We start from the raw sequence: 15050 nt of genomic DNA on the forward strand, positions 1-15050 counted from the left end.
CAATTTTTGAAGCTTTTCAGGTGGAATTCTTTCCCATTCTTGCTTGATGTACAGCTTAAGTTGTTCAACAGTCCGGGGTCTCCGTTGTGGTATTTTAGGCTTCATAATGCGCCACACATTTTCAATGGTAGACAGGTCTGGACTACAGGTAGGCCAGTCTAGTACCCGCACTCTTTTACTATGAAGCCACGCTGTTGTAACAAGTGGCTTGGCATTGTCTTGCTGAAATAAGCAGGGGCGTCCATGATGACGTTGCTTGGATGGCAACATATGTTGCTACAAACCTGTATGTACCTTTCAGCATTAATGGTGCCTTCACAGATTAGTGCCCATGCCTTGGGCACTAATACACCCCCATACCATCACAAATGCTGGCTTTTGTACTTTGCGCCTATAACAATCCGGATGGTTCTTTTCCTCTTTGTCGGAGGACACGACATCCACAGTTTCTAAAAACAATTTGAAATGTGGACTCGTCAGACCACAGAACACTTTTCCACTTTGCATCAGTCCACCTTAGATGAGCTTGGGCCCAGCGAAGCCAGCGGCGTTTCTGGGTGTTGTAGGCTTTGCATAGTAGAGTTTTAACTTGCACTTGCAGATGTAGCGACAAACTGTAGTTATAGACAGTGGTTTTCTGAAGTGTTCCTGAGCCCATGTGGTGATATCCTTTAAGCTGATGTCGCTTTTTGATGCAGTACCGCCTGAGGGATCGAAGGTCACGGGCATTCAATGTTGGTTTTCCGCCTTTCTCCAGATTCTCTGAACCTTTTCATGATATTACAGACCTTGGATGGTGAAATCCCTAAATTCCTTGCAATAGCTAATTGAGAAATGTTGTTCTTAAACTGTTGGACAATTTGCTCACGCATTTGTTCACAGAGTGGTGACCCTCGCCCCATCCTTGTTTTTGAATGACTGAGCATTTCATGGAAGCTGCTTTTATACCCAATCATGGCACCCACCTGTCCCAATTAGCCTGTTCACCTATGGCAGGGGTCAGCAACCTTTACCAGTCAAATAGCCATTTTGATCAGTTTCACAAATTAAAGAAAACAATGGGAGCCACAAAAATCTTTTGAAATTTAAAATGAAATAACACTGCATGCAAAGTTTTTTTTTTGCTTTGCGCTATGTATAAACCAAGGGTCTCAGAGACACAGCCCACACCTTAATATGAAACTTGAATGTTAGTGTGGCCCGCGAGTTTTATATGAATGGCGCTTGACAGCGTCATACTTGTCAACTCTCCCGATTTTTCTGGCAGACTACGAACTTCAAGGCAACTGTTCTCTCAAACGTGCCGTGATGGTACAGCATTTAGCACCCACTACAACCAGCGTGCCGGACTAGCCACACGTTGTATGGGGCTTCTGCTTGCTCACGTAAGTGATAGCAAGTCATACTTGGTCAACAACCACACAGGTTACACTGACGGTGGCAGTATAAAAAACTTTAACACTCTTACTAATAATGCGCCACACTTTGAACCCACACCAAACAAGCATGACAAACACATTTCGGGAGAACATCTGCACCGTAACACAACATAAACACAACAGAACAAATACCCAGAATCCCATGCAGCCCTAACTCTTCCGGGCTACATTATTCACCCCCGCTACCAAGCCCCGCCCACCTCAAATGACGCACAGAGGGGGGGGGGGGGTTGGTGGTGGTAGCAGGGGTGTATAATGTAGCCCGGAAGAGTCAGGGCTGCATGGGATTCTGGGTATTTGTTCTGTTGTGTTTATGATGTGTTAAGGTGCAGATGTTCTCCCGAAATATGTTTGTCATTCTTGTTTGGTTTTGGTTCAAAATGTGGCGCATTATTAGTAAGAGTGTTAAAGTTGTTTTATATGGCCGCCGTCAGTGTAACCTGTGTGGCTGTTGACCAAGTATGCCTTGCTGTCACTTACGTGTGCAAGCAGAAGATGCATATTACAAGAGGCTGGGCTTGCACGCTGTTGGTACAGATTGTAGGGGGTGCTAAATACTGTAGCATCGTGGCACGCCCTTATTATTATTGTAAGGGTGAAAATCGGAGAATATTGATCCCGTGAGTTTTCTGCGAGAGGCACTTAAATCCGGAAGTCTCTTAGGGAAAATCGGGGGGGTCGGCAAGTATGCAGCTGAGCCTCATCAGAGTGATCAAAGAGCCGCATGCGGCTCCGGAGCCGCGGGTTGCCGACCCCTGACCTATGGGATGTTCCAAATAAGTGTTTGATGAGCATTCCTCAATTTTCGCAGTCTTTTTTGCCACTTGTGCCAGCTTTTACACAACGTGCCAACTTCACTGGTTTTGAATTTTGTATGTATTTATAACCCTAACCCATACACACACACATATATATATATATATATATATATATATATATATATATATATATATATATATATATATATATATATATATATATATATATATATATATATATATATATATATATATATATAACCCTAACCCTATACACCAGGGTTTCCCGCAGCGCTTTGTTGTTAAGGCGGCCGCCTTAACAACAAGAGACATCGCCTAAACTAAAGTCTTAACAAAAAACAAAACAAAAAAATAAAGTCTTAACAAGCTGCTCCGCTTAGTTCTGCGTCTTCCTCTGTCAGTACGTCTCTGCAGCACCCAGCATTGTCCCACCCACAGAAGCATCTGATTGGTTACACGCAGAGCGGTAACAGCCAATCAGCAGTGCGTATTCAGAGGGCATGTAACAGCCAATCAGCAGTGCGTATTCAGAGCACATGGAGTCAGTGCTGACGGCACAGGCAGAGAGGAGAGACGGTGCGGTGAGCAGATAGGTGTTTAGCAGGTAAGCATAAGGCAGCGGACTCTCCCCAAATTATAATAAACACTTCAAGTACCTCGGAGTCTTGTTCACGAGTGAGGGAAGAGTGGATCGTGAGATCGACAGGCGGATCGGTGCGGCGTCTTCAGTAATGCGGACGCTGTATCGATCCGTTGTGGTGAAGAAGGAGCTGAGCCGGAAGGCAAAGCTCTCAATTTACCGGTTGATCTACGTTCCCATCCTCACCTATGGTCATGAGCTTTGGGTTATGACCGAAAGGACAAGATCACGGGTACAAGCGGCCGAAATGAGTTTCCTCCGCCGGGTGGCGGGGCTCTCCCTTAGAGATAGGGTGAGAAGCTCTGCCATCCGGGAGGAGCTCAAAGTAAAGCCGCTGCTCCTCCACATCGAGAGGAGCCAGATGAGGTGGTTCGGGCATCTGGTTAGGATGCCACCCGAACGCCTCCCTAGGGAGGTGTTTAGGGCACGTCCGACCGGTAGGAGGCCGCGGGGAAGACCCAGGACACGTTGGGAAGACTATGTCTCTCGGCTGGCCTGGGAACACCTCGGGGTCCCACAGGAAGAGCTGGACGAAGTGGCTGGGGAGAGAGAAGTCTGGGCTTCCCTGCTTAGGCTGCTGCCCCCGCGACCCGACCTCGGATAAGCGGAAGAAGATGGATGGATGGACCTCCCAGTCAACTACTACTTCCAGGCCTACTTCACCACAGTCTGCAGTCTATTGCCCCAGGCTGATGACATGGAGACGTGATGGTGGCGACAGGCCAAATTAGACTGTTCCTTACACCCACCCACAACCTTTTTGTATCATTTGACAGCACGTTCCACATTTATGCTGACTACTCCATCGGCATTATTCATCTGAATAAAACATGTTAACGCCATTAAACCATCGGCATCCTTAAAATGCTACGTTAATACCGCAAAAGTATGAACACTAACGTGGACAAACGTTTTAGAAAACAAAATGTCTAACAATAACATTCTTTGTAGTCAATTGTGTATTTTTAGAAGTGATCTAAGAGTTGTAACAGAATGGTTCCATCAACTGGTGAAGGTTACGTTCAAACAGTCCTCTCATTTCTGATAAGCGTCTTTCCAGCAAGTGTGGATGATATTACACAGCTGATCTGAGATAAAATAAAATAATCCTTAATCCAGTGATCAATAAGCAGTTCTTGTTGCTGGAGGACAAAAACTTGTTTCACATTTTGTCATTTATCTTCTCCGCTGACACGTCATAAATAGTTATTGTTTGATACAAGGATATTTTCTATCTACTGGCTGATGCTTCATCAATCATAGTGGAGATGAGAATAAAAATGGCTGCCAGTGTTGATTCCTGATCGATGTGGTGCAACTTTTCATGCTTAAAAAGTATGAGGACAATTGAGCATTCGACGGCAAAAAAAACCCCGGCAAACTCGGGCAGCACAAAAAAACACAAATAACCTAATCTTGATTTTGGCTTCTGGTAAAAAAAATTCTAAAGCAGTGTTTCTTAACCATTGTTTCTTAAAATATCTGTTTCCCAGCTGCGGCGGAACTAGATTGCAATACACTTTTCCACCACTTGTGGTAGTAAGGATTATCTCAAACAAACAGAAGAAGTCATAGAGAAGTTTCTTGAGCGCAAAAATTATGACTAAAGTGGTGAAACACCATTTTCATTTGCACTTTAATTTTAGTAAAGAAACATATGTATTGTTACTTTTGTTTATTTAAGCACAACATAATTGTATGTAAACGTTCTGTTTTTAAATGTCATCAGTTATTCAGTTATAATGCAATATACTTGGTTAGTACTTATTTTTTGAATCAGCCTGGCCTAAACGTAAGGTTTATTTGTTTAATCAATAAAAATCTTGTTTCATATCATTTGACAAGGTTGTTGACCTGTTAAACTGTAAGTATAATATATATAATTATTGTATATCAAGTAATATTACTAATTCAGTGTTAACATTTGAGGGGTCCCAGGACCCTTTGTAGTGGAAACGTTGGGCCTCGAGGTCAAAAATGTTAACAACCCCTGTTCTAGACAATATATACTTTTAAATGAAAGGTAACTATACATCATTTCATTTGAATATTCATTAGACGAGTACATTAAGGCTAATGTAGTATCTGTCACCATGTGAAAGTACATGATTTTAAACTTCCAGTTTTATGCCCAAAAGTTGCTTTGTGGCAAAACCTAAAAACATGGATAAAAGAGTGTGAAGTTTTTGTATATTTTCTAACGAACTTGTGATGCTCAAAAGTAGTATTTTTTTCCCTCAAAAGTTCTTATGGCTCACTGAAAAACGACAATTCAGGGTATATATACTAATATATATACTAAAATATTTGTTTAGATATTTTAATTAGAAATATATACTTGGTGAGATTGTGAGCAGTATAACGTGACTTTGGAGGGAAATTAGTGTTTCCATGGGCACAAAATGCTGTTAGCGCACACCAAATCTTGATATAAATAGGGTAGTATGTACCACTTATGAGTTTTAGTACACCACCATTAATCGTACACGCAATTGTATAGTTTGCTCACTGTTTTTGATGTGTTATATTTAGGGAAACGGCTTGGCTACAATGCAAACTTAAACAATAGGGTAGTTTCTATCACGGTGGTCGAAGCGATGCTAAATCAGAATCAGAATCAGAATCAGAATCAGAATCAGCTTTATTGTCATTACGCAAGGTAACGAGATTGAGGCCATTCCATACAGTGCGAAGTGTGCATGCTAGAAAAACAATGTGCAAATATATAAAAATTAAAAAAATGTAGAAGTGCAATGAATATGGTGTGAAATGAATATATACATGAAAAAACAAAACAAAAACAGGGTGGTTGGTGGAATGGGTTATTGCACCGAAGAGAAGGCAGTTATGAGGGACAATAGGGCAGTCCGTTCAGGATGGTTATGGCCCTGGGGAAGAAGCTGTTCTTTAGCCTGTTTGTTTTGGTTTTAATGCACCTGTAATGAGCAATTATCTCTGTTAGCGTTTGGAGGGATGTTGCTAAATCATTTTGTAAGACTCCTGGAGTAGAAGTTTAGAAGCATGGTGGGCTTCTCTGGTCCTAAATTCTTCTCTCTCAGACAGAAGATTCTTGGTGTGGATACATGCTCCTCAGAGACCCGTGAAATCACATCTTCTTCCTCAGGGATCATTTTTTAGGTCCTATTCTTCTCCATATTTATTATTGCACCTTTTACGACTACTCCAAAATTCAGCCGCCTGTGTCCTGACGAAGACCAGAACGCGGGCTCACATTACACCAGTTTTAAAATCTCTGCATTGGCTCAATTTTAAAGGTATTTTTATGGTTTATAAATGTTTGTTCGGTATTGGGCCTTCTTGTCTTTCAGCTGATAAAGACCAATAGGCAGCCTCACATTACACCAGTTTTAAATTTCAGTGTGTTTCAGTCAGTTAGCGTGGTTCATGACAATTAGCGTGGTTCATGTCGTCTTACATATTCCGCGTTTTCCTAGTTTTTGTGTTTTGTATGCGGAGCTGTCAGTGCCTTTAAGGTAGGTTCCACTTCTCGTGTGTGAAGGAAACGTTCCAGGGATACAAAAATATGTTTGATTCTGTGTTGCCTAGCTGCCAGCAGGTGGGCAGCCGGGCTAGAACACCCTGCCTGACAAAGACATGCTAATGTTAGACATGAGAGGATGAGAAAATATGGAAGGTGAACTCATGAAACTATTTGACATGATGACGTTCTTCCTTAAACATTATTACTGAAATATGTTACTCTGGCAAATAAAATAATACTATGAATGTTACTCTGGGCAATAAAATAATACTATAAAGATTACTCTGGGGAATAAAAAAAATAATACTATAAATGTTACTCTGGTGAATAAAATAATACTATAGATGTTACGCTGGGGAATAAAAAATAATACTATGAATAGTACTCTGGGGAATAAAAATAACACTATAAATGTTACTCTGGGGAAGAAAAATAATACTGTGAATGTTACTCTGGGGAATAAAAGATAATGCTATAAATGTTACTCTGGGGAATGAAAATAATACTACAAATGTTACTCTGGGGTATAAAAAAATAATACTATGAATGTTACTCTGCGTGGGAAAATAATACTATAAATGTTACTCTGGGCAATAAAAACAATACTATAAATGTTACACTGGGGAATAAAAATAATACTATAGATGTTACTCTGGGGAATAAAAAAAATACTATAAATATATCTCTAGGGAATAAAGAATAATACTGTAAATGTGGAGTTTGCATGTTCCCCCCGTGACTGCGTGGGTTCCCTCCGGGTACTCCGGCTTCCTCCCATCTCCAAAGACATGCACCTGGGGATAGGTTGATTGGCAACACTAAATTGGCCTTAGTGTGTGAATGTGAGTGTGAATGTTGTCTGTCTATCTGTGTTGGCCCTGCGATGAGGTGGCGACTTGTCCAGGGGTTACCCTCCTTCCGCCCGAATACAGCTGAGATAGGCTCCAGCACCCCCCGCGACCCCAAAAAGGGAAAGCGGTAGAAAATGGATGGATGGATGTTAGTCTGGGGAATAAAAAACAATACTATAAATGTTACTCTGGGGAATAAAATAATAATATAAATATTTCTCTAGGGCAGGGGTCGGCAACCCAAAATGTTGAAAGAGCCATATTGGACCAAAAATACAAAAACAAATCTGTCTGGAGCCGCAAAAAATTAAAAGCCATATTACATACAGATAGTGTGTCATGAGATATAAATTTAATTAATATGACTTAAAGGAAACTAAATGACCTCAAATATAGCTACAAAAGAGACATAATTAAGCAATATGTACATATAGCTAGCCTAAATAGCATGTTAGCATCGATTAGCTCGCAGTCATACAGTGACCAAATATGTCTGATTAGCACCTCACACAAGTCAATAACATCAACAAAACTCCAAAAGTCACCTTTGTGGATTCATGCACAACGTTAAAAGTTTGGTGGACAACATGAGACAGAAAAAGAAGTGGCATAAAACACGTCCTAGAAAGTTGCAGAAAGATATACACGTAAACAAACTAAGGTGAGTTCAAGGACTGCCAAAATTAGTAGGACAAAACGGCGCTCGCCAAATACTCGAATCAGTGACGCATGTTTAATATAAACAGTGTGCTTTATAACAATTAGGGAGGTTTGTGTCATGTTTGTCCTCCTACAGAAACCATATTAAAACAAAAATTTTTTTTTTTTCCCTCAACTTTTTCCATTTTTCATACATTTTTGAAAAAGCTCCAGAGAGCCACTAGGGCGGCGCTAAAGAGCCGCATGCGGCTCTAGAGCCGCGGGTTGCCGACCCCTGCTCTAGGGAATAAAAATAATACTGTAAATGTTACTCTGAGGAATAAAAAAATAATATAAATATTTCTCTAGGGAATAAAAATAATACTGTAAATGTTACTCTGGGGAATAAAAAAAATAATACTATAAATGTTACGCTGGGAAATAAAAATAATACTATAAATGTTACTCTGGGGAATGAAATAATACTATAAATTTTACTCTGGGGAATAAAAATTATACTACAAAGGTTTCTCATGAGTCATATTTCATGAGTCCTTGGAGAATATTTCAATATTTTACTAGTTTCAACAATTTGTTATCCCCCCAAACGTTCTCTCATTCATTCATTGTCCACCGCTCATCATATACAACATTCAACTAAATAAGGACCACGGGCCCCGCTTGTCTCTTCACTTACAGTCTTATATGGTTTATTCCGGAGAACCGGCGTCCTCCACAGTAGTGATGTGCGGATCGATACTGAAATATCGATACAGCTGATCTTTATGCTCTAAAATCAATTTTCAAATCAAAATGTTGATACGTTTGATATTTTAGATCAGGGGTGTCCAAACTTTTTCTACCAAGGGAATACTGAAAAGTCAAAGTATGCGGGGGCCATACTGTTTTTTGGTATCGGTACTGGGTGGGTATCACCAATACCAGCCTGAATTTTGCTACGTATCGGATCAAAACGACGATCAGTGGTATCGCACATCAGTACTCCATAGTCAACATTTTTTTTTTGTCAGAGTTACAGGAGCCGGTTCTTGCAAAGGAACGACTTGTCAAGATCCTTAAAAGAACCATTAATACCAACTTGACTTGTTCACCCTGCAAAGTCAGAGTCAAGGACACGTTTCTTCAAGTTGTCTTGGAACCAACAACAAAATGTCAGAAACCTTAAAGGCAGACATTGAAATACACAATATTGTAGTGTAGACCATGTTCTATTCAACGTGTTCTAATAATATTGTAGTGTAGGACTTGTGCTATTCAACATAGAACGTGTGCTATTCAATATTGCAGTGTAGGACTTGTTTTATTCAATAAAGAACGTGTTCAATTCAATATTGTAGTGTAGAATGTGTTCTATTCAACATAAAAGGTGTACTATTCAATATTGTAGTGTAGAACGTGTTCAATTCAATATTGTAGTGTAGAAGGTGTTCTATTCGATATTGTATTGTAGTGTGTGTTCTATTCAATATTGTAGTGCAGACCGTGTTGTATTCATTGTAGTGTAGAATGTGTTCTATTCAACACAGACCATGGTCTATTCAATATTGTAGTGCAGAATGTGTTCTATTCGATATTGTAGTGCAGACCGTGTTGTATTCAATATTGTAGTGCAGACTGTGTTCTATACAACATAGCCTGTGTTCTATTCAATATTGTACTGCAGAATGTGTTCCATTCAACATAGAACGTGTTCTATTCAATACTGTAGTGTAGAACGTGTTCTATTCAATATTGTAGTGCAAACCATGTTGTGTTAAACATACAACGTGTACTATTCAACATAAGCTGTGTTCTATTCAATATTGTAGTGCAGACCGTGTTGTATTCAACATATAACGTGTTCTATTCAACATAGGCTATGTTCTATTCAATATTGTAGTGCAGAACGTGTTCTAATCAATATTGTAGTGCAGAACGTGTTCTATTCAATATTGTAGTGCAGAATGTGTTCTATTCAACATAAAACGTGTGCTATTCAAAATTGTAGTGTAAAACGTGTTCTATTCAGTATTGTAGTGCAGAATGTGTTCTATTCAACATGAAACGTGTGCTATTCAATATTGTAGTGTAGGACTTGTTCTATTCAATATTGTAATGCAGGACTTGTTCTATTCAACATAAAACGTGTGCTATTCAATATTGTAGTGTAGGACTTGTTTTATTCAATAAAGAACATGTTCAATTCAATGTTGCAGTGTAGAATGTGTTCTATTCAATATTGTAGTGTAGAATGTGTTCTATTCAACATAGAAGGTGTACTATTCAATATTGTAGTGTAGAACGTGTTCTATTCAACATAGTATGCGTTCTATTCAATATTGTAGTGCAGAACGTGTTCTATTCAATATTGTAGTGCAGAATGTGTGCTATTCAACATGGAACGTGTTCTATTCAATATTGTAGTGTTATGCATGTCCTATTCAACAAAGGACGTGTCCTATTCAATATTGTATTGCAGAACGTGTTCTATTCAATATTGTAGTGCAGAATGTGTTTTATTCAACATAGGACGTGTTCTATTCAATATTGTAGTATAGAACGTGTTTTATTCAATATTGTAGGGTAGAATGTGTCCTATTCAATATTGTAGTGTAGAACATGTTCTATTCAACATAGTACATGTTCTACTCAATATTGTTGTGTAGAACGTGTCCTATTCAATATTGTAGTGTAGAACGTGTTCTATTAAACAGAGCTCATGTTCTATTCAATATTGTAGTCTAGTACGTGGTCTATTCAATATTGTAGTGTAGAACGTGTACTATTCAATAATGTAGTGCAGAACGTGTTCTATTCAATATTGTAATGTAGAACATGTTCAATTCAATATTATATTGTAGACGTATTATATTCAATATTGTAGTGTAGAATTTGTTCTATTCAATATACTACATGTTCTATTCAATATTGTAGCGCAGAATGTGTTCAATTCAATATTGTAGTGTGTAACGTGTTCTTTTCAATATTGTAGTGTAGAACGTGTTCTATTCAATATTGTAGTGGAGACAGTGTTCTATTCAACATAGAATGTGTCCTATTCAATATTGTAGTGTAGAACATGTACTATTCAACATAGAACGTGTTCTATTCAATATTGTAGTGTAGCACGTGTACTATTCAACAAAGGACATGTCCTATTCAATTTTGTATTGCAGGACGTGTACTATTCAATATTGTAGTGCAGCATGTGTTTTATTCAGCATGTTCTATTCAACATAGAACATGTTCTATTTAATATTGTAGTGTAGAACGAGCCCTATTCAATAGTGTAGTGTAGAACGTGTTCTATTTAATATTTTAGTGCAGAATGTGTGCTATTCAATATTGTAGTGCAGAATGTGTTCAATTCCATATTTTAGTGTACAACGTGTTCAACATAGAAAGTGTTTTATATTAAATGTTGTAGTGTAAGAAGTGTTCTTATCAATATTGTAGTGGAGAATGTGTTCTATTCAACATAGCACGTTTTATTCAAAATTGTAGTGCAGACGTGCTCTATTCAATATTGTAGTGCAGAACGTGTTCTACTCAACATAGACCGTGTTCTATTCAATATTGTAGTGCAGAACGTGTTGTATTTAATATTGTAGTGTAGAAAGTGTTGTATTTAATATTGTAGCGTAGTACGTGTTCTATTCAACATAAATGTTCTGTTCAATATTGTAGTGTAGAACGTGTACTATTCAATATTGTAGTGCAGATAGTGTTCTATTCAATATTGTAGTGTAGAACCTGTTCTATTCAATATTGTAGTGTAGAACCTGTTCTATTCAATATTGTAGTGTAGAACGTGTCTATTTAAAATTGTAGTGTAGAACGTGTTCTATTCAATATTGTTGTGTAGAATGTGTACTATTAAATATTGTAGTGTAGAACGTGTACTATTCAACATAGTATGTGTGCTACTGAATATTGTAGTGTAGAATGTGTTCTATTCAACATAGAGTGTGTTCTTTTCAATATTGTAGTGTAGAACGTGTTCGATTCAATATTGTAGTGCAGACATGTTCTATTCAATATTGTAGTGTAGAATGTGTTCTATTCAATATTGTAGTGTAGAATGTGTCCTATTCAATATTGTAGTGCAGACCGTGTTCAATTCAATATTGTAGTGTAGAACGTGTTCAACATAGAACGTGTTATATTCAATATTGTAGTGTAAGACGTGTTCTTATCAATATTGTAGAGTAGAATGTGTTCTATTCAACATAGCACGTGTTTTATTCAATATTGTAGTGCAGACGTGTTCTATTTAATATTGTAGTGTAGAACGTGTTCTATTCAATATTGTAGTGCAGACATGTTGTATTCAATATTGTAGTGTAGACTGTGTTCTATTCAATATTGTAGTGCAGACTGTGTTCTATTCAATATTGTAGTGCAGCACGTGTTCTATTTAATATTGTAGTGTAGAACCTGTTCTATTCAATATTGTAGTGAAGACATGTTGTATTCAATATTGTAGTGTAGAATGTGTCCTATTCAATATTGTACTGCAGACCGTGTTCAATTCAATATTGTAGTGTAGAACGTGTTCAACATAGTACGTGTTATATTCAATATTGTAGTGTAAGACGTGTTCTTATCAATATTTTAGTGTAGAATGTGTTCTATTCAACATAGCACGTGTTCTATTCAATATTGTAGTGCAGAACGTATACTTTTCAACATAGAACGTGTTCTATTCAATATTGTGGTGCAGAACGTGTTCTAATTAATATTGTAGTGCAGAACGTGTTCTATTCAACATAGAACGTGTTCTATTCAATATTGTGGTGCAGAACGTGTTCTAATTAATATTGTAGTGCAGAACGTGTTCTATTCAACATAGAACGTGTTCTATTCAATATTGTGGTGCAGAACGTGTCTCTTCAATATTGTAGTGCAGAAAGTGTTCTCTTCAATATTGTAGTACAGAATGTGTTCTCTTCAATATTGTAGTGCAGAACGTGTTCTTTATTCAATACTGTAGCGTTCTGTTTTCTCAATTAGCTGCCAATTGTGTGTCTCCATACACAATGTGGAGGCGCTCCCTTAAGTTAAGTATAATCGGCTCCATAACAACAAATAAACTTAATGTCTTAATATCATAAATATCCCAATCAAACAGCATTATCACTGGAGGAACACTGAGACAAAACCAGGAGCAGATATGCTAAATGCTAAGCTAACCGCTAAGTTAGCTCGATACAAGAGAAGTGAGACCTTAGTAAATTTGAAGAAGTGCAGATGGAAGTTAGAGCAGGAAGTAAACAGTTATTAACAGGGAATAGATAAGTAAAAGTTGGAGAGAGGATAAAATATCAACAAATTGTCAGTCAGTACGACACACTAAGAGGAGGACCGATCCATAAACTGGTGGTGTCGACACCAAGGGTAATGTCAGTATAAGACCACTACTAGAATGGTTGGATCGATATTTTTATTTTCTCAATCAATTTTTGTTGTTTTGTCAACAAATTCAGGGAATAATTCAGGAACATTTTGAGGGGATTTAAAGGAGACTTAGTACTTAATTATTGAGTACTAATGACTTTGTTTGTGTGTCAATAGCACTCATAAATACATCGAAATATCTACAGTTAGTACATGTGATCGGTAGTGGTATCAACCCATCTCAGACATGGATGATTGGTATCAGCATAAATCCCTGATCTGATCACAACATCCCCAGTTGTTTGCCTTTAGATATTTTTGACAATACTAATATTTATATATATAATTAATTATGTATTTCTTTATTTTGGGCTGTGTCTTTTACATTATGGATATGCTCAGCTGTGAAATATATATTTCTTTTTAAAGATTGTTTTAGTGACGTCATGTTCAAACATTTGACTGTTTGTCTTTTCACTGCGGCCCTAATCGTCCTTCATCATGTTTCATATTTCATATTTCATGCTGACAATATTCCCTGGGGACCAAAAAAAAAAATGGAGCTGCGGGCACATTGGAGGCACTTGGAGGAAACAAGTGACATATGTGAGGATTGTACGACGTAACGTGCCGAGATTGCACGTACAAAAAGATCATTTGACGCACGATAAAGATGCTGCGATGTGAGAGCGGACACTCACCTCTACAAAATAAAAACATGGCAGCAGCGTGACGCTGTCCTCCTTCCCCAATTTCACGCGTTCTTTGGAAGACATGCCGACGTGCCGCTCAGCGCTCCCGTTGCCGGGAGACAAGGATCCCGACTCAATTCCCCTCGTGACCGCGCGCGGTTCAGTTTTGGTTGCCTCGCGCACGGAGACCAGATCTGTCTTCTTCCTTCCCTTTGGTTCGGTTCGGTTCGGTCCTAAATGTGTGCAGAGTCCGACACCGATTAGAGGAGAGAGAAGGCGGACACAAATCTGCAACTACTCCCCCGGACCATCGCTGTTGCCATAGATATATGATGACTAGTTGCCATAGATATAATACTGACTAGTTGCCCTAGATATAATACTGACTAGTTGCCATAGATATAATACTGACTAGTTGCCATAGATATAATACTGACTAGTTGCCATAGATATAATACTGACTAGTTGCCATAGATATATGATGACTAGTTGCCATAGATATAATACTGACTAGTTGCCATAGATATAATACTGACTAGTTGCCATAGATATATGATGACTAGTTGCCATAGATATAATACTGACTAGTTGCCATAGATATAATACTGACTAGTTGCCATAGATATATGATGACTAGTTGCCATAGATATATGATGACTAGTTGCCATAGATATAATACTGACTAGTTGCCCTAGATATAATACTGACTAGTTGCCATAGATATAATACTGACTAGTTGCCATAGATATAATACTGACTAGTTGCCATAGATATAATACTGACTAGTTGCCATAGATATATGATGACTAGTTGCCATAGATATAATACTGACTAGTTGCCATAGATATAATACTGACTAGTTGCCATAGATATATGATGACTAGTTGCCATAGATATAATACTGACTAGTTGCCATAGATATAATACTGACTAGTTGCCATAGATATATGATGACTAGTTGCCATAGATATAATACTGACTAGTTGCCATAGATATAATACTGACTAGTTGCCATAGATATATGATGACTAGTTGCCATAGATATAATACTGACTAGTTTCCCTAGATATATGAAGACTAGTTGCCATAGATATAATACTGACTAGTTGCC

General features: G+C 38.1%; 1 protein-coding gene across 1 annotated transcript in view; it reads right to left on the reverse strand.

Moving 5' to 3' along the window:
- Positions 1–14231, reverse strand: part of LOC133579553 (phospholipid phosphatase-related protein type 4-like) — a 65170-nt gene extending 50939 nt beyond the window's left edge. The window contains exon 1 of the mRNA XM_061934033.1: positions 13949–14231. Within this exon, the coding sequence (XP_061790017.1) occupies positions 13949–14023 (75 nt within the window). The 5' untranslated portion in view covers positions 14024–14231. The remainder of the gene's footprint in view (positions 1–13948) is intronic.
- Positions 14232–15050: the final 819 nt, after the last annotated feature.

This window comes from Nerophis lumbriciformis, linkage group LG03 (assembly GCF_033978685.3).
Source record: "Nerophis lumbriciformis linkage group LG03, RoL_Nlum_v2.1, whole genome shotgun sequence".
In the NCBI taxonomy this organism is placed as follows: Eukaryota; Metazoa; Chordata; class Actinopteri; order Syngnathiformes; family Syngnathidae; genus Nerophis; species Nerophis lumbriciformis.